Below are 21,231 nucleotides of genomic sequence, written 5' to 3'. Positions count from 1 at the left end.
GGGTGGGGCCGGGGATGGTAAGCCGCGTACTCCTACCACTCCTTTCTTTGATCCGACCTTGAATTTATCACTTACACAATGGATTTTTTGAACGATCATGTTACAGTTATTATATGTTTTTGTTTTATTAATCCTTTCGGGTATTTATTCTATTATTTCACCAATTGCACAGCAACTGCCGCTACTCCACCCATACCACAGTGCGGCGGCAGCTGGCAGCAGCTGTCCGGCACCGACCAGTGCTTCATGGTGGTTACCTCGCCGAAGAAGTGGACCGCTGCTCGGACTGATTGCCAAAAAAATAAACGTGGCGATCTAGCCATCATTCCCGACGCAACAACTTCGGTAGGTACCACCTACCCTTAACCAGACTATGCGGTTAGGCTAAGTAAAAAACATGTTTAGCGTCCCCGCCCGCTTCCTTTTTAGAGGCCGCCTCCTTTTTTTTTGATAAATTTTAACGATCTCTGACGAAAGAAATCGTATTTTTAGACTTTTATACCGTGTATAAAGCTGTGGAAATAGTCAATGAGTCCAACTGGCGGCCATTTTGAAGAAAGCTGGTAACCATCTTGAAAAATAGCCCGGCCGCGTTGTCTTGAAAAATGTGTCGGGCGGCCATTTTGAAAAGAAAAAAAAGAAAAAAAAAAGGGCCTCCTCCTTCCTTTTTGTCAAAGATGCAGGACGCTAAACATGTTTTTTTTTTTTTTTTGCCTTAGGGGAGGTCTTTTTAAAATCAAGATATGGGCCCTTTCAGCAAATGTGGCCCCAGTTTGGAAAACCAGCTCTAAGTCTCCTGACATCAAAAGGCAATTTCCAATATCATGAGCCTTTACTTGGAGCTGGGTTTTCCAAGCTAATTGCGACCTTAGCTCCAGTGTGGCCTGAATATTGCTGCGCACTCATATGGGGCTAGTTATAATGTGACGCTGAATGGGTCATTCTGTAATTTTAGGATCCAAAGTGTGACATTTTGTTCCTGTCCCTGTTACCTTGGTGCTTTGCAATTTACTATTCATAAATACCTAAGACAGTTTACCCATTTCTATTAGTTGACAGCCCGTCACGTGGCCGGTCTTAAACGGATGATAAAGATCGTCCGGCTGGTCTTAAACACCATTCCAGTGTCACATGAAAGTTGGACTCCTATTTAATCCAGTGTCTTTACCGTTTTATTACTTGAACGTTCACAATCCTCACTGAGGCATGCGCAAAACTACCAGTGAGTCAGTATTTCCATGGTCCTAAATTCACAACGCACCGCCACATCTGCATTTGTACATCACGCATCACGCGCTACGCGCGCCAATCTCCATAAAATAAGTTGTTAAAGACTTCTGGGCACGCCACTAAAAGGGTGCTTCGAAAAACATTAAGTAAAATTGTTGAACAAACTCGTTGTAAATTTGTAAATGTTTGACTTGTTTAGACTTTTGGACGGAAAGGTTTTGATTATTTGACCGAAAGGGTATATATGAATGGGAATGAATATGCGCTTGGTCGGTATTAAACACTATGTTTAACCGGTCAGAGTCCGGATGCTGATAATTACCCTCGCCTTCGGTTCGGGTAATTATCAGCATCCAAACCGCGCAGTAAACCGGTTTTAAACCGAGTGTTTAAGACCTCCCAAGCACACGTTTTTTTGACCCAGTATCATCGAGAATGACTTCAAACAATATGGTAAGCAGTTTGCTATTCATAATCACTCCTGGAGGACAAAATGCATTAAGGAGTGCATCAGAATCATAAAATCATGTCAGATGTGTAACAGTCACAGGAAAGTGGGCATCGGCCTGTTATATAAAAAAGAAAGATGCTGCATATTGCAATACAATTATGACATGCGGACACAATTTTCTGTACAGGGTGAGTAAAAAAAAAACGAACCCCAAATGTTGGGACCATTGTTTTAGTGAAGTTCGGCATGGAGCACTTTCTAAGATACGATTCAATTCATAACTTTCTTTTAGTGCAAAAATCATTCAAATCACTTATGTGCTTTTCAAGTTACAGAATTTTAAACACAACCACCGTTTTAAGGTTCTGTCAACGGATCACAAAAACAGTTCAGCGTTCTTTCAGCAAAACGAAAACAAATCACAAAAGGATGTTGTGTGCATTGTTTTCGTTTTGCTGAAAGAAAACACACCTTTTTTGTGATCTCTGGACAAAACTTTAAAACGGCGGTTGTGTTTAATATTACTTAACTTCAAAAATACATAGGCGATTTGAATGATTCTTGTACTAAAAGAAAGCTTATTAATTGGGCTTTTATATCCTAGACTTTGAAAGTGCTCCATGCCGAACTTCACTAAAACAATGGTTCAACATTTGGGTTTCGGGATTTTGTTTTACTCACCCTGTAGTGTCCTCTTCGTACCTTACGCATGTATTCTCAAGTTCACCAACAAGTTATACATAGACATTTCTAAACAGTTTTTCATTTTCTCCCCTAGACCTTCATAAAAAATGTTCTCTCTGGAGCCACTGGTCAGTATTGGATCGGACTGCACGATGTTATCGCGGAGAACACTTTCAAATGGGTGGACGACACGCCACTGGGCAGTTGGAAGTAAGCGCATGCGCAAAAGCGCCAACCAAACATATACTTTGCACTGTAGTTTTTGAGGGGCAGTAGTTACTTTTAAGACCCATCCTAAAGTCCCTGCAGCGGGATGCCCCAAAAGCTGACCCCAAAACAAACAGATAATACGAACAAACTATGAAGATATTCACTATTATTATGGTTTAATCACAGACTAGTGGCAGTAAGCTTTCAATTTGGTATCTTGGATGCACTGCTCAGGCTGCAGGTCATGCGTCACAGAGTACCATTGTTTAGTGAAAACCCTCCTGGGACAGTTTGGGCTAATGCACCCAGGCTATTAAAGCCGGTAGGCTACAGGACGTTTCGTATTATGAAAGCATGAACAAATTTAAACAGGCTTTCAATCAAAATGATGATCGTAATCGTTCAGGATTCAACACCTTAGCCAGGTTTATCGCCTTCCACATGATCACGTGTCCCCCACCACAAAAAAAATCCCCTAGAAGCGATTCCTTCCAACAATGTGTCTGTTGGCTGAAGCATTACCTTGCCTGCCAAAGATTCCGGTAGGTAACTAGGTATACAATTTCCGTGACTTTCAAAACTTTCGAGCTGCAGCACAAAGTTATCAATCGACAGATATCCTGGTAATTTGTTTTCTCGTTTTCATAAAATAACTGTGTTTTGATCTACTCGTCTGATGTCTGGATATGCTCATGTTTTACACCAAACTGTCCTAGTAAGGTTTGCACATACCTTTTTCCATACTTTGCAAATTAAGCTTAGTGATGCGTGACCATGCAGAATATGCAGTCAATGGAAAGCCTTACAGTCACAGTTTTCTATGACAAGAGAATGAAAATCTATTCTTATGTTTATGACTCACGTAACAGCTGGTGAAGGCCCAACTAAAAGTTGCTTTCCGATTCGTGGCTCTGAAGGATTTTTCTTAAAGGGAAGTAAAAAAAACAATTCTGATTTGTGAGGAAAATTGGCAGGAGAGAAAAGCATATAATCACAGTCACTTCTTTGATTTCAAATCATTGGAATAACTGAATATTGTGCGGGGCATTTTTAAGAATTTACATTGACATATGTGTAGGATGCAACCATATGCAATAACTAGGTGTTGTTGCATTACTATATATGATATAGTTGAGGGAAATTTTTAACACACTTTTTTTCGCACGCAGCAATTGGAATCCTGGCGAGCCCAATAATGTTGGAAATGAAGATTGTGCTGCTGTGTATGCTAGCTCAGCCAAATGGAACGATGACGGCTGTAGTAAGGCCAAACCGTACATCTGCAGTAAACTGTCCAGTAAGTGAACCCACAGATGCTTTGCATATATGCACACCGGGCCAGAGCACGGTCGATCCGGCTTCATCTTCTATACCCCAACAACAGTATTCGCCCAAACTACAGTTGGGACTGTAGTTGGGATCTTAACTGCAGTTCGGGCTGACACAGCTATAGTTGGGACGATGCCATATAGTTGAGGGGTAAAAGAGCTACATCGCACAAAATATTGCTGTACATTTTCTTTTGGCTGGACAAAAAAAACCAGTCACAAATAAATACACATGTACATCACAAGGCATTTAGGCAGAAACCTATATTGTATTTGCCTAGTGAGCAAGTTGATTGATTAACCTGAGCTTTGCAAAATTGCAAATAATCGTGCTAAGTAGCTCCATTCACATTTCTGGTTGATGAATTGAGTCCAGTCAAGTCATTTTTGTTTATGTTTCACTACTTATAAAGGGGTACTGTCGTCCAGAATACAACCTTTGCATCTGAAAACACATCTCTAACAAACAAATATCAGACAGATGTAAAAGGTATAACATTCATTCAACTTAAGGCTTGAACATTTGCAAAGTAGAACGGACTATGACACTTCGTCGGATGTAAGCAATCAGAGCTTTTTTTAAATATATATTTTCTCTATAACACAAGACATTGTATTTGCGACCCAGGTCATCAGTAAAAATGTATACCTGCATTCTGGTGATCTCGTTTTTCTCCCCTTATTTCTGTCAGCTGTCCTCGCCGTATGCGACGAGTCCAATGGTTGGAGGAGTTACGACGGCAAGTGTTACCGGTTTGCGAGTGGCGCTGCAAAATGGAAGGATGCCGAGACCCAATGTGGGTTTTTCCAGGGGGGTCACATAGCGTATATAAAGAAAACTGACGACCAAACCTTTCTGGACAACTTGCAGGTCACTCACTCAAGTAGTTACTGGATTGGATTGCAAGATAAGGTACGTCCACAATGAAAGGTTTTCCCGATTATTTTAACTCTTATATATCACACACATTCCTATTATCGATACTTTAATTTTGTCTCCGAACGTCGCCAAGCTTAATTCTCAATTTGAATTTCAAGTAGCTGTGACTACATTTAATTTAAGGTCCATTAAAGTTCATTTTTTTAGCAAACCGATTCGTGCTGAATTCGTCAAATTCGTCCAGTGTAGCAATCGGCGTTGGATTGAAGCAACAAATTCGGGGTTTTTTGTCATTCGTTTTAATTATTTTCCATTTCGTTTCTGGTGACTTCAAACGTAGGATTAAAAAATGTACCCAATTTTTGGACTTCTTTGAAAAATTGTGCGCATAAATACAAATTGTAATTTCAACCTTATTGGTAAATAAAATATTGCTGTAGGTTTTGAATCTTCTCTTTCTGTGTGTTTCACAATTAACATTAGACTCGGGTATAGACCCTTCACAATATTGTGCTCTTTACCTACGGCACAAAAGTTAAACATTAAGATCCAACACTTGCGTAATGTTGCTCTCTACAGACCTAACTGCTGTGGTTTTAAAAAAGGGGAAGGAGAAGGCCCCTTTTTCCCTCCAAAATTTTTCAAGATGGCCGCCAGTTTTTGTTTTTAAATGGATGCCACTGGAATCAGGAAATGACATACCAGCTTTATAGACCTTTCTTTTGTTTGTAAACATTGACGCCATTTTATAAGGACTGCCGCAAGGCACATACATTTAAGCCGGGGTTGGCCTTATATTTCCAGAAAACGTCCTCATTACGCCTTCAATACATAGTCAAAAGGCATGTGTGGAATATGTTGTAGGTTTGTAGAGATTTCCAACCTAGTTAACTACGTACAGCTTTTAGTTTTCTTTCATAACTCTTCTTCATTTTTGCAGTGGTGAACCTTCCATAGTTTTGCAACCCAACCAAACGTAGAAAGGTCTATATGGGCTAGATGCAACAGACAAAGAGGCCAAAATGATGTCACTGTTTAAAATGTTTCTTAGGGTTTTTTTTCTTTTCTTTTTTAAAACAAAAAAGGAGGCGTGCCGGGACGCTAAACATTGTTTTTTTTTTATTTAGCCTTAATGATTATGCTTCTGTAAATAATTATGCTCGTTAACTTTGTTGGTAATTTTGAGCAGGCGAATGGAAACGACGGAGACTATCAATGGTCAGACGGGTCAACCTTTGACACGACTGTTAACAAATGGGGAAACAACCAGCCAAAAAACCAGTAAGAATGTTGGAATTATATACAGTCGTTTTCCTAGTTCCGGATTTTTCCTAGTTCGGATAGCTTTAAATACAAAGCTGTATCTTCTAATTTGGTCTCCGATACTATTTTTTTTTCTGACGAAGTGCATTTTGAACAGAAACTTCTTGATACGATCTTTTCAATGAGATTTCTAGAGAAGGAATTTTGTCCAGATTTCTGACTCGCAATTTTGACATGTTTGGACGGCGTGTTAGAAAATCACGGGAGCTGCGAATCGACGATAAATTATCTTTCTTCTCTGTGCATCACTCAGACCGTGTGATTTCGGATATTTGTTCGTACTCAGTCCTATAAACTCTTGCATCGAATGTTTGGAAAATCAAAATAAGTTATAGAGTCTTTAATACACGAAAAATTAACCGATCCAGAATGATGAAAAGTGGCATGGTTACTTTTGACGTCGTAAAGTCAAAGTTAAAAGAGCTGAAATTTGGAAAATTATTGTGTAGTATCTCCACTACTCCAGGTAAACTTTTTAACCAATGTCGCTTGAAATTGTTGATCAGCTAAGCCGAAAGCAACCTAAATGATGTATTCTATATGGAACTAGGGAACGACTGTATTGGTTCTTCTTATACGTAAAAACAACAACTTGTTTTTTTGTTGTTTTTTTTTTTCTCTTTGGCGGGGGTAACAAAAATAACAGGCAGTGTTCTCTTTTAAAGAACAGTCACACAAGAGTTTCTGTTCACAATGTTCATTTATACAAATTTGGCAGCTTTTATGCAATGATTATGTATTTTTTTCGGGGGGAGGAACTGAGGGGTAGGATAAGGGTTCACACTGTTGTCCCATTTTCAAATCTTTTTTTCGAGTTAAGGGGATGTGTGTTTTCAACAACAAAAAACAGTCGTCTGCATGCCTTTTTTTTTTTGGTTTCATGAATTTCAAAATATTGAGACATGTTCGGGGCCATATCTCCCGTTTATGAACATTTTGTCAATAGACTAATTCGGCGAACAATATTAGAAGCCAATTTTTGTTTGGTGGAACCGTGCTCGCGCTTAGGTAGATTATGCACGCACTAAGGGCTCCTTTCAGTATAGGTAACCGAAATGCCCACCCTCGCCTTTAAGAATATGCGTGTGAAAGTTTCAAAAATGGCTTCAAACTTTGTTCGCCGAATTTAGTCAACAGATATCAATTTCCAACTTGTGTGAGTGTATAATGAATATGTTTGTTTTGTGGTATCGCAGATGGTACGGTCAGGATGGCGATTGTGGCTACGTCTCAACCTCAGGAACATGGGCCATCGATAAATGCACAGCAAAATATAAATATGTCTGCGAAATTCCTGAAGGTAGGGGAAACGCTTTAGCACACTTCTTTGAAAATATCACCAGAGGGGCGCTGAAGGGGAAAAAAAAAGGAAAATCTTAGCTGAACTTTTAACGAGTGAATTAATTTTACGAGACCAAAATCAAGTACTTGGGAAATGGAATGCTATAGCATCAGTGGCGTAGCCAGGAATTTTTCAGTGGGGGGCGCTGTGGGGGCTGGAACATTTCATGGGGGGGCGTCATGTAGATCAATGATAATTTTTTTAGAAAATCAAAATCTCAGTGGAGGGGGGGAGGGGGGCGACTGGGGGGGGGGACTGGACTGCTGTCACCCCCCCCCCACGCCCTAACCCCTAACCCCTAACCTTAATGGTCACCAATCCCTTTTAGTTCTCTGGTCCCCTGCCCTAACCCTAACCCTAAGGACTGGGGAACATAAGGACAGGGGAACGGGTGTGTACCACCTATGTTCCCCGGGTCCCAAGTTCCCCGGTCCCTAACCCTAACCATGCACTAACCCTAGGGGCGGACTGGGGAACATAGGGACTGGGGAACATTGGGTGGACCCCCTTGGAAACATTAATTGTTTACGGTTACTGGTGTATATTTTCACAGGCACCTGTCCGGTGGGTTGGTCGGCCCACGCAGGCTTTTGTTATCAACTGAATGCAGTTGCCAACAACCTGATGACTTGGACTGATGCCAAGGATTTTTGCACTACCCAGGGGGCATTTTTGACACCCATTCTAGGGTACGTAGACTGGGCCTCATCCTAGCCCTGAATTCTCTCATTAAAGATCCGTGTGTCTTCTGCTACATTGTTTCTTAGCTCTGTTAAAATAGGGTACGCTCTCAATTTTCATTTCTCTCTGTCTAATAGTAATATATCCGGATAATCACTGTTCGAGTCTTCGACAATAAATGTACATTTTTCTTCAAATGTCAAAATCATCCGCAACATTCTTTCTCTCCATAGAGGAGTACCATTTTCGTCGAGACAAATTAAAATCAAGATTCTTGGTTTCCATTCTGTGAAACATAGAATTGTCACTTCTGTGGATAAAACTGTCATAATAAACACATTCGTTTTTAGCATTTGGACCATTATCATGTTGTAGCCATTTTATTTTTTTCACTTCAAATCAATGTTACCAAAGCGAGCCTGGAAGGAAAAATAGTCTAGTTTTTTTTGCGCAAAATCATTATCATTCAGTACTGTAATCTGAAACAGGGAACATGACGGAAATGGTAGCAGCGTGATCAAGGTCTATTGTCAAGTAATGAAAAGTATTAAAAGGATGTTTGTTAACTTTGATTTGAAATATTCTTATAAAACTTTGAATTTGGGTTAGGTGTTCACATTAACCTTACCCTTCCATCTCCAAATCATGAAATATGAATTGTTTTAATGGTTTTTTTTCCTTTTATGTTCTCTCCCCTCCCCCCCCCCCTTCTCTCTCTCTCTCTCTCACTGAACATGTTTATAGGGACAGTGAATATGTTTTTGTGAAAAGCTTCTTGAATGGTCTAGACAGCAATGGCATCCAAGACCTCTTCTTTGGACTATCAGGTTTGTCTTACTTGCTCTGAGAAAATCCAAACCAAATTGTCAACATTTAGAGTCAGGTGTGAAATCAGGATGACCAAGATGTAGAACTAACCATTTTCTTTTAAAATCTGACCAAATTTTTTTTTTTAAATTGTGCTGTACTGAAGTGGTGATAATAGTTTCATTAGTCGGATTAAAAAGAAAATTAAAACGAGGTCCTGCAATAACAACATTTCTTTAAGACTTCCTTGAAATAAAAAAAGAAACATGGCAAGAAATGCAAAAACGTGCAAGTCAAACAATCAAATATATTTGTATAAATCATCAGGTGAAAATGCACATAATCACTCTCGTCAAGAAAGAAAAAAAGGTTTCATCACCCTTTTTTTTGTTTTGGTTTGCTTTCTCAGTCATCGCTATCATGTACTTTCTTTCCCCTGCACAGATATCAATGTAGATGGAACATTCAAGTGGGCAATGGATAACTCCAAACTTGGAAGTTACAAAAACTGGGCCCCAGGACAACCTGGGGCTAAAAATGGACAGAAGGATTGTGCATACATTAAAACAGGTGTGTGTAGTGGCTGACCCAGGATGTAATTGGTTAGGAGAGGAGGGTTGGACTTTTTTATGATAATACCACTACGTTTAGTCCCTTTTACCTGCAGTTTCTAGTGTACACGTTTCAATAAGTTAAATTCATATAATTAGCTCAGGGCATCTTCCCTTTCTTTTGTTCCTGCTTTTTTTTTCTTTGTTTCCCTGCTTTTAGGGGATCAGAGCTGTAGCGTGATCCAGTTAGCACGCGCTATCCAAACATTAAAAACAGCAATGATGTGGAATGCATTTGATGTTGATTAATTTGGTGATTATTTCATGCTTTAATTAAGATGATTTGTTTGTTTGTTAATTTTCTTTCAGCTGATGCCCAGGGTCTGTGGTATTATGGCGATTGCTTTAAGCTTGCTGCCTTCATTTGCAGAATTACAAAAGGTGAGATTTTGTTTGTTTGTTTCCCTACGTCGCTCTATCCTAAATATTGATGCTTGTCCCCTGTACCCATTTTGCTGTTGAAGAACAATGTATCGATTTTTTTTTAGAGTACATGAATGGCTTGTATAGAAACATGGAACATGCATGATATGGAATATATGGATTTGTACGTGAGATTTTAACAGAAAGGTAACACAAATGGTTGCATTTGTGTTTTGTTGATGTTGGCTCAGGTTATGATTTTAATTAACTAAACAACATGCTTTGGCTGTTGTTGCAATTCTAACATCAGCCCTGGAATTTGTATTGACTTATTACAGGAGTTCCTCTGACGTATAACCCACCTGGGCCTAGTAAGTCCATCTTATTTCATCTCCTTTTTCTGTTCAAAGATTATCCACTTCTTTATGTTTAACCCTGCGAGGTGCCTTCGGGGGTTTTTTTGGGGGGTTATAATCAACCACAATACTGAAGTTTTCAGTATGCTGGTAGGGGAGATCCTGGAATTTTTGCAGGGGGGGTCATCAGCTATCAATGCTGAAAAGTAGACAGGGTTTTTTTTTCTCCGGACACTTGGCCTCCGTAAAATTAACAATGTATCTCTATATAAAAAAAGATCCCTTCTCTTAGTGTCGAAAAAGATGATTAGTAGCCATCTTTGCGCGAAAAAAAAAATTTCAAGCCACAAAAAGTGTATACATGCCCAGATTACACCCTCCCCCTTCAACAACAGCCTGATGCTAGATGTATATAGCTAACAAAAGATGAGGACCACCTATTTCCCGGCTTCAAGACTGTGCCTAGTGACCGTAGTATTGGTGGCCTTGTGATAACAGCGGCTATACTTATAACACATTACAATAACAATACTTTACCTGACAATACAAATCCTATGGGAGTTGGCCTGGGTCTGATCTTTGCCTCAGAAATTATGGATCAAAAGTTCAACCAGGGACACTCACGATGCTTTTAAGCTATGTCTCAAAGGGGAACTTGTGAAGCATCAATTGTTTTTGACGAAAAATGACGGAGTAATGAAACATTATTTAAAATGCACTGACAATGTCAGTACTTGTGTGCATACCACAGTTAAAATATATTTTAACCAGATTTGTAAAGGCACGTGGGATTATTTTTGTGCAAAGAACTTGGCCAAATCTTTTGAGTAGGATACAGAACAACTAACCTGTTGAAGTTTCAGCTCAGTGGTGTTTTTAGAAAACAGAAAACGTGTGTGTGTGATTGTTCTGTCCGGGAACTGAATTCTAAACGCAGATAGAATCACGGGCACAATTTTGTTATCATTTACATATCCTGTTCTATCATTTACAATTCCGATTTTTGTTTTGAATAGTAAATGCGTATTGTGACAACACGGATTACGACTTGTACAACAACCTCTGCTACAAAATCATCCCAGATTCGAAATCTTGGGCCGACGCCGAAACAGCCTGCGAGAATGAGAACGCTCAACTAGTCAAGGTGGAAGATGATGGAGTACAGTCCTTCATGTCAAGTAAATTCAAAATGTATTTTTGTTCAATTCAGGAAAGGACAATTTTGGAAATGTGCGTCGCCGGTGAATATCTTCAATGATATTCAATGGCTAGTATTAAAGCAAAACTTGTTCAGCTTAGAAGAAAGTGAGCCAAAAAGTAATGTTCAGACATTCCTTTTTTGAATATTGCTAATGTTTTTAAAATATGTTTTGCATCTGTGAATTTAATTTATTGGGCAAAAAGGAAGATCAGCTTCTTTGCGAATTCCTGGGGTTACAATTTTTTAGAATTACTACTACATGTATTGGTAATGTTTCATCAGAATGTTGAAATGTGTGTCTTATAGGACTCCTTGAAAGTTGCATTTCTTGGTATTCTCAACACTGTTGTGTTCATTGTCTTTGACTGCCGTTTTCATGAATCAGTTTTAAATGATGTGCGCATTATATTGTATTACATGACTGGGCTAGCTAGCAACAGATATATTGTCTCAACGATTTTTTGGAATAAAAATAATCATATGAATTATCTTTGTTCCGGTTTTTAGTGTTGATGAAAAGACAACAAAATTAAACACGTTACCATGATGACAGTGCTATCAGTTATCTTTAATTTAAAAAAATGCTAATAAATTTTCACAAATTTCTACGAGCAAAAAAACCTTAATTCTTTAATTTATTGGATGCTTTTGCAGGTCGGCTCAATGTAATCAAGAAGCGTGTTTGGATTGGACTGACAGACAACGCAATTGCAGGCACCTACAAGTGGACCGACGGGACAACGGTAAATTAAATTAAAAAAAAAACACAAAATGTGTTGGTTTTTTTTATAAAAGTTATTTAGGTGTTACAAAAACCAGAAAAACCACGCGCGTTAAATATACAAACTTTGTACAGTACAGCGTTTGTGTGACAAGTACTTTTTGGAAAGGGGGCTTCCGGTTACTGTTAAAAACAATATACAGCAAATTTTTGGGATGTAAGAATTTCAGAAATGGAGAAGACATTATTTGGGAAATGTCTCTCTACGTGAAAGCCCTATGTTCTTGATTCACCGTGACAGTGTGAGAGTCTGTGGTGTGAGGTTTGTCGTAAAAAGAGGTAAACCGCCATTCATCTGACACTCTCAAAGAAATAGACAAGTTTTACGATCTATTGATCTTTTCGATCAGGCATATGGCACCCCAAAGCTGAATTTATTTAACCCTGCACGGCACCTGTCAACATGAATAAGTTCCGCTTTAGCATGCCATACTGGCCATTGTAAAATAAGCAATATTGTTCTTACAGGTGATTTTAACTTCCTTTAAGTTAAATGGGACAATGGCGAGCCTATTGTTAGTAACGCCACCATAAATGAGATCACTGTATGAATCATTTCTCCAGCTCGAATTATTTCAGTGCACCTACAATCCTGGCGGAATCTCGCTGGGCCCCCAGCCCCCCCCCCCCCCGGCCCCCGTTCAATGTTGTCTCTCATTGCGCGGTGTGTACTCAGTCAGCTGGAGAGAACAACATTGACCGGGGGAGCGGGGGAGTGGGTGACCGTGGCAAGCTCAGAAAGTGTCCCAGCCATTTTGGCCGGGATTGTAGTTATCGGTGCACCTAGTTCGTAATTTATTTGAAAACAAAAATTTAATTTTATTTTGGTGATAATATTCTAGCTTGGTTCTTATAACAACTGGGCACCAAACAACCCGATAACATCGCTTCACTGTGTCACCTTGACTGGTGCCCCACTGAACTACGGCCTGTGGAAAACGAGAAAGTGCACCCAGAAAAACTACTATGCGTGTCAGAAAAAATCACGTAAGTTTGAAAAGTTTTAGTGAAAACCAGTAAAAATGGTGGTTTGTTTGTAAAGCCTAATGCACGTGCTGATTGGTGAAAGTTGTAATGCTCTGCACTTGCTGACTTTTACTTCCATCGTTCTACTCAACTTGTTTTATTTGATTTTGAACTTTGTGAAAGATTTCGCTAGGTCCGAAACATTAGGCTCTCTTTCATATTATTTGCTGTATTGAATCACCGTGACAGCATGGTTCGACTTTAGCACTAGCCCGCTAGCCAAATGCTAGTCAAAACAGCGGCGGGCAAGTCAAACTATTGATGAAGTAGCCCGCCTGGCGAGTCAAAAAAAATATTGGGATATGGCAAAGATGAAAGGACCGGAAGAAATGAAGCATTAAAGTCAGAAAGCAGACCTGTATCAAATTGTGTGTCTAATTTGATTAACTGTTTAGGGTTAAATTATTACATCTGTTTGTTTAATTTGCCTCAGGATACACGGTTTACATGTATGCACTGATGTTTATGAGATAAAAGAAAAACAGGCGGGCTAGTGCAAATGCCCGCGGGCTAGTCAAGAGTCGTTTCGGTAGCCCTGCTGGCTAATGAAAATAAAAACTGAGGTCAAATCCTGGGACAGTAATAGACAATCGTGGTAAACATGGGCCAAGAAATCTGCATTATTTTCTGCTTCACAGAATAAACACCTCCCATCTCATTCAGCTTGAAAAACCAGACTGAAAAAATATACCCAAACAGCATGTACCATGCACACAGTGTGCATCGTACTATCAGTCTTGTACCACATGATGCCGTACCCAAAATAGCACAAGTTAGAAAAGAAAAAATGGGGGAATATTGGAAATCATCAGGTATAAGCAACCCTCCCCCCCCCCCCCCCGCCCTCCAAATCATGCAGGCATGGAATTAGTATGGTATGTTAAAGAACGTGTTTTGGATTGAATGACTGATTTGTTACCCACAATTACCTGCCATTGAAGTGACAATTTATTCTTTTACTTTACAGAAAGCGGAGTCGGACCAACGTCCAAACCAAACCCAACAGGTACGGAGATACAAATTCTAGATACATGTAGTACTTAAATATGGACAGTTACTTGGGCCAATGAAACAGTTGGCCTGGGCTGCGCCTGAGAGTGAAATCTCGATTTTAAGACCCTTAAGATTTTAAGTTTCTCTTAATTTTTCTTTAATGTTTTTACCTAACTTCCCAAAGTCATTGTTTACATTAAAATCTATAGCAGGGATGTAGTCGAGTCCACCACAAGTCCATCACAAGTAAATCACAATTCCCATTCATAGGTAACAGTGAATGCACAATAACAAAGGAATGCCTTTGTGGTCAAAGCTGATTTGAAAATCTTGTTAGTTGAATTGGGACATGCGGACTTGCAGGGACTTGTGATGATTGGCTCGACTACATCCCTGACTCATAGTCTTACTTACAGTCAAGCCTGTAAGACAATGTGCTGCTCACTATAAGTGACTTGTTGGGTTGTTTCAGCTGGGTATTATGACCGCTGCGGTAACGGATGGGAGTACGACAAGGATTCCAACAAATGTTTCCTGTTCCGACCGACGGCCTACGAGAACTGGTTCAATGCCCGGATCATCTGCCGACAGGAAGGAGGCGATCTGCTAAGCATCCAAGGAAGTGATGATATGAATTACGCTAATGGTAAGCTAGAAACAAATCTGCTTATCTTTCACGTTGAGTGTTTTCAGTGTGTCGGCTTTGTGTATACGAGTAGCCAATCAATGGTCAGAGACGCGGGCAGGGAAGAGAGAAAAAAAATTGTAATTTGAAGAAGTAATCTTTCGTTACAGTGGATGCATTAGTCAATTTCCAAACTTGCATTCCTTGGTGGATTTCTTTGTTAAGTTGGTCAGAGTGAACCAAAGTTTGTTCAAGCCCCTGAAGGAACTTAGCATTTTGTTTGTGGAATATTATTGTTTAAAAAAACTAAATGATATTTCTGGGGGGGTAGTGATATGGAACGAACTAAATCTACGCTCAATTATTATCGAGTTAGGTTTTGCCCTTCACCGACGTATAAACGCTGTATGGCCTACTCAGTGTGTAACGTCCCGAGTGAAAGTTAAATTGAAATAAATAAAATTGAAATTGAAATAAATAAAATTTAAATTGAAATACTTGGCAAGGATCACACCAATCTCGGGTGTTATTTTCGTTACAGGTCGCGTGAAGTCCTTTGGGTCTGGATTTACATGGATCGGATGTAATGACCTTGGCGTTGAAGGTGGATGGGGTTGGAGCGATGGCAAACCCTTTGCAAAGATCAACTGGGCTCCAGGTACAACGTTGTTTACTTAATACCCAGCACGATAGGTGACAGAGGGGTAACCCCCCCCCCATCTCCCTATACACTATCCGATTCTTTAGTGTGACGTCACTGCAGTTTAAACCACGCCCATTTGCCATTAAGTAGCATTGGAACCATTGGAACCGGAAGCTTACGCAACTTGAGTGTTTATCCAATGGGCGCTAGTACCTAACACATCCCCCAGATATCGCAAGCGATTTCCTGAAATTCTGGTAACAAAAAGACCAACACAAAAGAAGGGGGTTCCCTCTGTCACATATCCTGCTGCATATGTGTGTAATCGGACAACAAAAGGAATAATGACGTTTCGCGTTAACGAACTGAAGACAGAATCCTGTTTATTGAATCAGTGTAGTAAATGCACTCAAATCTCACAAATAGTGTTTGTAAAAGTTGATGTTTGAGCTGTAGGGATGCGTAGGCAAAAATGATGGAAAGAATGTAGTACCAAGATATCACTTCAGCTGTTGTGTTCAAATTCCATGGAGAGTCAAGAATAGTTAATAACTGTTTCCTAACCCAAAATTTGACATGTTTCTCAGTCCCAGATTTATGTCTAATCATTATTTTTGCAATGACTGATATTTAGTGAGATGATATATCGAGACAAAAAGTGGCGTCAGGTTGCTACATTCTTTTCAAAATGATGTCGTAGTGCTCTCTATTGTTCAGGAACAAAACCTATTACATCATCTGTTTTATAACAAAATCCTTTAAAAACATGCAACTGGAAGAAACTCTATAGTGATTAAAAATCTGTGTCAAAAAAACCTTTAGATATAGCTGCGTTAGTATATTGCAACATGATCAAGCCTTCCCAGATATCAGTCACCTTTGGAATTTACTATTTGAATAAAATCGTATTAAAACAAATTTGATATATTAAATGTGTTATGAAAATAAAGGTTGACATTGAATTTGTCTCGTGCAGGACAACCCAACAATATCGACACGTACTACTCAGGCGGCCAGCATTGCTGTGAAATTTGGAATAACTATGGAGATTGGAATGATGATGATTGTTACTACTCTCACTCATATGCCTGCAGTCGAGATGGTAAGAGGATTCATCATTAGAAGTAAAGTAATGAAATATTTCAGCCAAGAAAGTAGCCTATACTTCAAATGCAGTGGAGACTTTTTGCCAGAGCATTAAATACCAAAGTACAATGGAAAGTTTCAAAGATGTATTACGAGTTTTGCTATTTTGGGGGCTCAGCATTTTAAAAGCCCTAGCTAGGTCGCCATAGCCTCCGTGCAAGTTTGGTTCATTTCCATAACTGATTTTTGTTGCATTCAAATTATTCAAACTTTTGTTCAATGTGCCGTAGTTGCTTCATTCACGTAAATTCTTTCCGCCAACACATGAGTCTATCATATAAGCATTTCTTTTGTTTGTAAACATAGGCGCCATTTTGAATGGGCTGCCGTAAGCGCGGCAAAAATTGAAGCCGTGGTTGGCAACATATTTCCAAAAAAGTCCTCATAACGCCATCAGCACAAAGCAAAATGGCATGTGTATGAATTATTTTGTAGCTTTGTTGATTTTCAAGTATCAAGTAATATTTTGATGATCTGTAATAACTCTTCTTCGTTTTTGCAGTGTTGGACCTTCCATAGTTTTGCAGGCCGTGGTTTTGCAGGCCGTGCAGTTTGCCAACTAAGCGCAGAAAGGTCTATAACTTGTTTTTTATCTGTGACTTTCAGAGTACGTCTTTAAGTATTTTATAACGTACACCGAGAAGAAGATGGACGAGACGGTGGACCTGCAGCTGGACGATATGTGGCCTAGGGAATGCGCAGAGCGATGCGTCCAGGAGACATCATTTACATGTCTGTCATTCGACTACGACAGGCAAGGTCGGACTTGCTTCCTTCGAAAGGTTGCTAAGACGGCAGGCGGACTCTTGCCGACCTACGACACGCAACACTTTGATCATTACGAGAGAGGCAAGTACAACAGTTTTTGAAAAGAACTTGTGCGCTTTTTATTAGTTTAATTTAATCTTCTTCTTTTTGTCTTTTTTCGTCAACCATAAAAGAAATCAAGACTCTGACATGTTGTGCTTGGCAATATTGAGGTCTAGGTTCTGCATTTATAGCGCGTATCGGTTTTGTTAATGTGCTGATTGAAAATGATGATGTTCAAGCTCTCTTTCAATAAACCTTGGCAGAATATTGAGTGGATTCTATAGTTCCTGAGATTAACTGGAAGTGGCAGCAGAAAGTCACACGGATTGGTGTCACATTTTTTTTATATAGCCTGATCATTATTGCGATATTGCGAAATCCAGGAAGGTGTAAGTAATTCTGACTGTTTTCAAGCTAAATCAGACACTGTCTACGCCATTTTGTTTCCTCTTTTGCAGATCAGAATGTTCAACCACCGCTTCCCCCGACTCCCTCATCCTTGAACTGCCCTACGGGCTGGGGACGATACCTGGATAACTGTTACTATGCCAACTACGACAAGAAAGAATTTGTCGCAGCCGAGGCAGCCTGTCCGAACGGCGCCATGTTAGCTTCAGTGGCTGATGTGAATGTCAACCATTTCCTGCAGGCCTACGTCTGGGAACAAAGTATGTTTGAGTGGCATTATAAACATTAGGCCTGTTATGCAGTGAAATCTCGACAAGTCAAACTCTGATAACTCAAAACAACTGTTAAGTCACACAAAGAATCCATCCCCCTCAGTAGTATAACAATGATATACAACCCTGCTTAGTAACTCAAAACTCTGCTGAAGTCAAATTTTGAACCTGTCCCCTTGAGGTTTGACTTATCGATATTTCACTGTAAACTTGTTCTTTAGAAATCGCAGTATATAACCCAAAATAAAATGCTATCAAGTTTGAATTTTCAATACAAACACAGGAGAACAACAGTACAGCTACAAGTAATGGTACTCCATAACTACACATACATACAGATGGATTTATTGTGTGGTTACTGCTGTTGTTGTTTGTTTGTTTGTTTGTTGTTTGTTGTTGTTGTTGTTATTGTTGTTGTTGCCGCACTGTATAATGGCTGAACAGTATTAATCCATTCTTATTGTACATTCCAAATAATTTGCTTTCGCCACCTCTTTTTGTTATTTTCCAAATCGTCACATTCAAGACTCCATAAAAAATGTCGGCGATACTCGCTTTTGGATCGGGCTGCATGACAGAGATATGGAAAATGAGTTCAAATGGACCAACGGTGAAACCGTGACGTTTACCAGCTGGAACGCGTATGAACCCAACGACGTGAATGGGGAGGACTGCATTGAGATGTATATTGACAACGTGAGTATTGCATTTAATCACAACCTAAAATACAGGGTGAGTCAATTTACCATCAACTTCACAAAAACGCCATGATGGTTTCGGATCAAAGATTTCACCTAACGGTGGAAAGCATGCCCAGAAAGCAGTTTGTCATCTTTAAAGAAAATAATTCCACTGGTGTAGTTTGGCCAAGTATTTTGATTTGGGTACATTTTGTTCAAGTAATACAGTCGAACCCTGATAAGAAGAGCACTGTTAATACAACATTCTGCTTAAAACAGGTCATTCTTTTTCATTGTTTTCCATTACTGTTAATACAAGGTACCTGTTATAACAGTGTAATATGTAAAGTCCAGAGGACCTTGTAATAAAGGTGTTTGACTGTAGTTTTATTGTAAATTGTGTGCAAGTACTATTAATTTCTCTTGTACTATGTCCCGTGCAGGGCCTCTGGAACGATTTGCCATGCAAGGGTTACAACTACGGCTCCTTGTGTAAGCAAGGTCTGACAAGTGGTAACCCAGCCCCACCGGTTGACGGCAACTGCCCCAATGTAAGCATGCCGGGCTCAAGCCAAACACGTACACAATCATTTAGTGGAGAACGGCGATTTCGAAATGGAAGATTTCTCAATGTTCCTTCGACATTAGTGAGGATCTCTGGCAAGATGAGACAGAACAGGTCAGAGGTTGAAATAAGGTTTGCATGCATTTTGAAAGAGAATCAAATTCTCCTTACAATGCTGTTGGTAGCACGTCAATTGGACACTCCGTTGACCAGTTATGGTTGTTGAAAGTTCACATTTATCGACATTTCAAAAAGTCAAATACTATCAGCAAAAGGCCTCTAAATTTTCAACTGTTTAGTAGTCGTGAAAATGAAAGATGCAAACTGTTTTCCCTTAAACACACTTTTTTGACACTTTAATTGTTACACTGTTACACATACTTGGCAGTGTGTGTAGTAGACACATCAAATAATACAAATAAAAATAAATCTGAAAATGGATGGTGAAGAAATCACCCCAAGGATTTTCCCCCATTTTCTCCACTACGGTCAGTGCCCAGTTCAGTAGTTCCGTCTCATTCAGCCAGAACACCTCACATAATTATGAATAATAAAGGTAGGGTAGCGGTATCAACATATCATACTACTCGAACGTCGGTTACTTTTTGGATGGCTGCAAATGATGGACAGTGCCTTTAAAGACATAGATGTTTGGAACCAGCATGAATTGGATGTTGATTACTCATATGTGCAGTGGACACGGTTTTATAATTGATCTGCCTTAAAGTGGTGAGATGGATCGTGTGAATATTGCATGCTTGTTTGTATCACCTTAGAAACATGAAAGTTTGGTAGTGTTATTGGATGTTTCACGTTGTTTTTTGATAGGGTTGGTTGCCATGGATTGATCGCTGTTACCTGCTTAGTACAACCAAAGCTACATGGGATGATGCTGGTACAAACTGCAAGAAGACGTCAGGTGCCCAACTGGTGGTCATAGAGGACAAGTAAGAATCAAGACTAATTGGGTGAACAAAACACAAGTCATTTTTGGAGGCGCACATACGGCACGCGTTCTGAAAGGCAAGGCTGGTGGTCGAAGGAGCCCGGAGTGCATGCATACTGCCTGAGCGCGACTCGCGCGTACGTGTGCCACCTCAGAAAATGCAAGGCTGTCGCTGAACTATCGTCTTTACTCAAGTATTACTCGGAAACGCTGATGCTATGTTACTCTTCAGAGTACTGCACTGATTTCTATGGCATTTGTTTTGCCTCTTCACATGATTATTCATGATCGTCTGCTTACTCATTTTCTTATCAGTCAGTTTTTGCTCATTTCAGGTTCAGTTCTGGTCCCACGTCTGGTTTTACGGTTCTGGATCCAGTTCTGGTTCCGGTTCCGATTCAAGTTCTGTGTCCGGTTCCACTTCTGGTTCTGGTTCCAGGTCTGGTTCTGGTTGCAGTTCTGGTTCTGGTTCCTGTTCCGGTTCTGTTACCGGTTCCAGTTCCGGTTTCGGTTCTTGTTCTGGTTCCAGTTCTGGTTCCGGCTCCAGTTCTCATTCCCGTTCTATGTCTTGTCTTTATTCTTCATTGAATTCTTTCCTCTTGCAGAATGGAGATGGCCTTCCTAAGTGGCCAGCTCGGTCAGCAGACAGGTGGTGTGTATATAGGGGAGGAGTTTTTCATCGCTCTGAGTGACAGCAAGACGGCAGGCCTGTATGAATGGATGGATAAAACGCCCATTACCTACACACATTGGGCTGCGGGTCAACCAGGTCAGTGGGTTTCCAATATATGGGTTGTGTATTGACCACCTTCGAGAGCCTTTCATTTCCATGGGTTCAGTCAGCAAAATATCCTATCGGATACATCAAC

General features: G+C 39.9%; 1 protein-coding gene across 1 annotated transcript in view; it reads left to right on the top strand.

The window, feature by feature from the left end:
• Nucleotides 1–21,231, top strand: part of LOC119729886 (lymphocyte antigen 75-like) — a 56,082-nt gene that overhangs the window by 7,489 nt on the left and 27,362 nt on the right. The window contains exons 2-25 of the mRNA XM_038202676.1: nucleotides 173–345; nucleotides 2,460–2,575; nucleotides 3,745–3,872; nucleotides 4,596–4,816; nucleotides 5,973–6,064; nucleotides 7,303–7,406; nucleotides 8,002–8,137; nucleotides 8,874–8,956; nucleotides 9,381–9,515; nucleotides 9,857–9,928; nucleotides 10,249–10,281; nucleotides 11,283–11,444; nucleotides 12,122–12,210; nucleotides 13,091–13,235; nucleotides 14,242–14,280; nucleotides 14,740–14,913; nucleotides 15,434–15,550; nucleotides 16,512–16,637; nucleotides 17,288–17,530; nucleotides 17,950–18,159; nucleotides 18,698–18,867; nucleotides 19,295–19,402; nucleotides 20,245–20,363; nucleotides 20,968–21,131. Of these exons, the coding sequence (XP_038058604.1) occupies nucleotides 173–345; nucleotides 2,460–2,575; nucleotides 3,745–3,872; nucleotides 4,596–4,816; nucleotides 5,973–6,064; nucleotides 7,303–7,406; nucleotides 8,002–8,137; nucleotides 8,874–8,956; nucleotides 9,381–9,515; nucleotides 9,857–9,928; nucleotides 10,249–10,281; nucleotides 11,283–11,444; nucleotides 12,122–12,210; nucleotides 13,091–13,235; nucleotides 14,242–14,280; nucleotides 14,740–14,913; nucleotides 15,434–15,550; nucleotides 16,512–16,637; nucleotides 17,288–17,530; nucleotides 17,950–18,159; nucleotides 18,698–18,867; nucleotides 19,295–19,402; nucleotides 20,245–20,363; nucleotides 20,968–21,131 (3,159 nt within the window). The remainder of the gene's footprint in view (nucleotides 1–172; nucleotides 346–2,459; nucleotides 2,576–3,744; nucleotides 3,873–4,595; nucleotides 4,817–5,972; nucleotides 6,065–7,302; nucleotides 7,407–8,001; nucleotides 8,138–8,873; nucleotides 8,957–9,380; nucleotides 9,516–9,856; nucleotides 9,929–10,248; nucleotides 10,282–11,282; nucleotides 11,445–12,121; nucleotides 12,211–13,090; nucleotides 13,236–14,241; nucleotides 14,281–14,739; nucleotides 14,914–15,433; nucleotides 15,551–16,511; nucleotides 16,638–17,287; nucleotides 17,531–17,949; nucleotides 18,160–18,697; nucleotides 18,868–19,294; nucleotides 19,403–20,244; nucleotides 20,364–20,967; nucleotides 21,132–21,231) is intronic.

Source organism: Patiria miniata, unplaced genomic scaffold (assembly GCF_015706575.1).
Source record: "Patiria miniata isolate m_02_andy unplaced genomic scaffold, ASM1570657v1 HiC_scaffold_21, whole genome shotgun sequence".
Lineage (NCBI taxonomy): Eukaryota > Metazoa > Echinodermata > Asteroidea > Valvatida > Asterinidae > Patiria > Patiria miniata.
The sequence above is the reverse complement of the archived record's forward strand: the minus strand, read 5'-3'. Positions and strand labels throughout refer to the sequence as shown.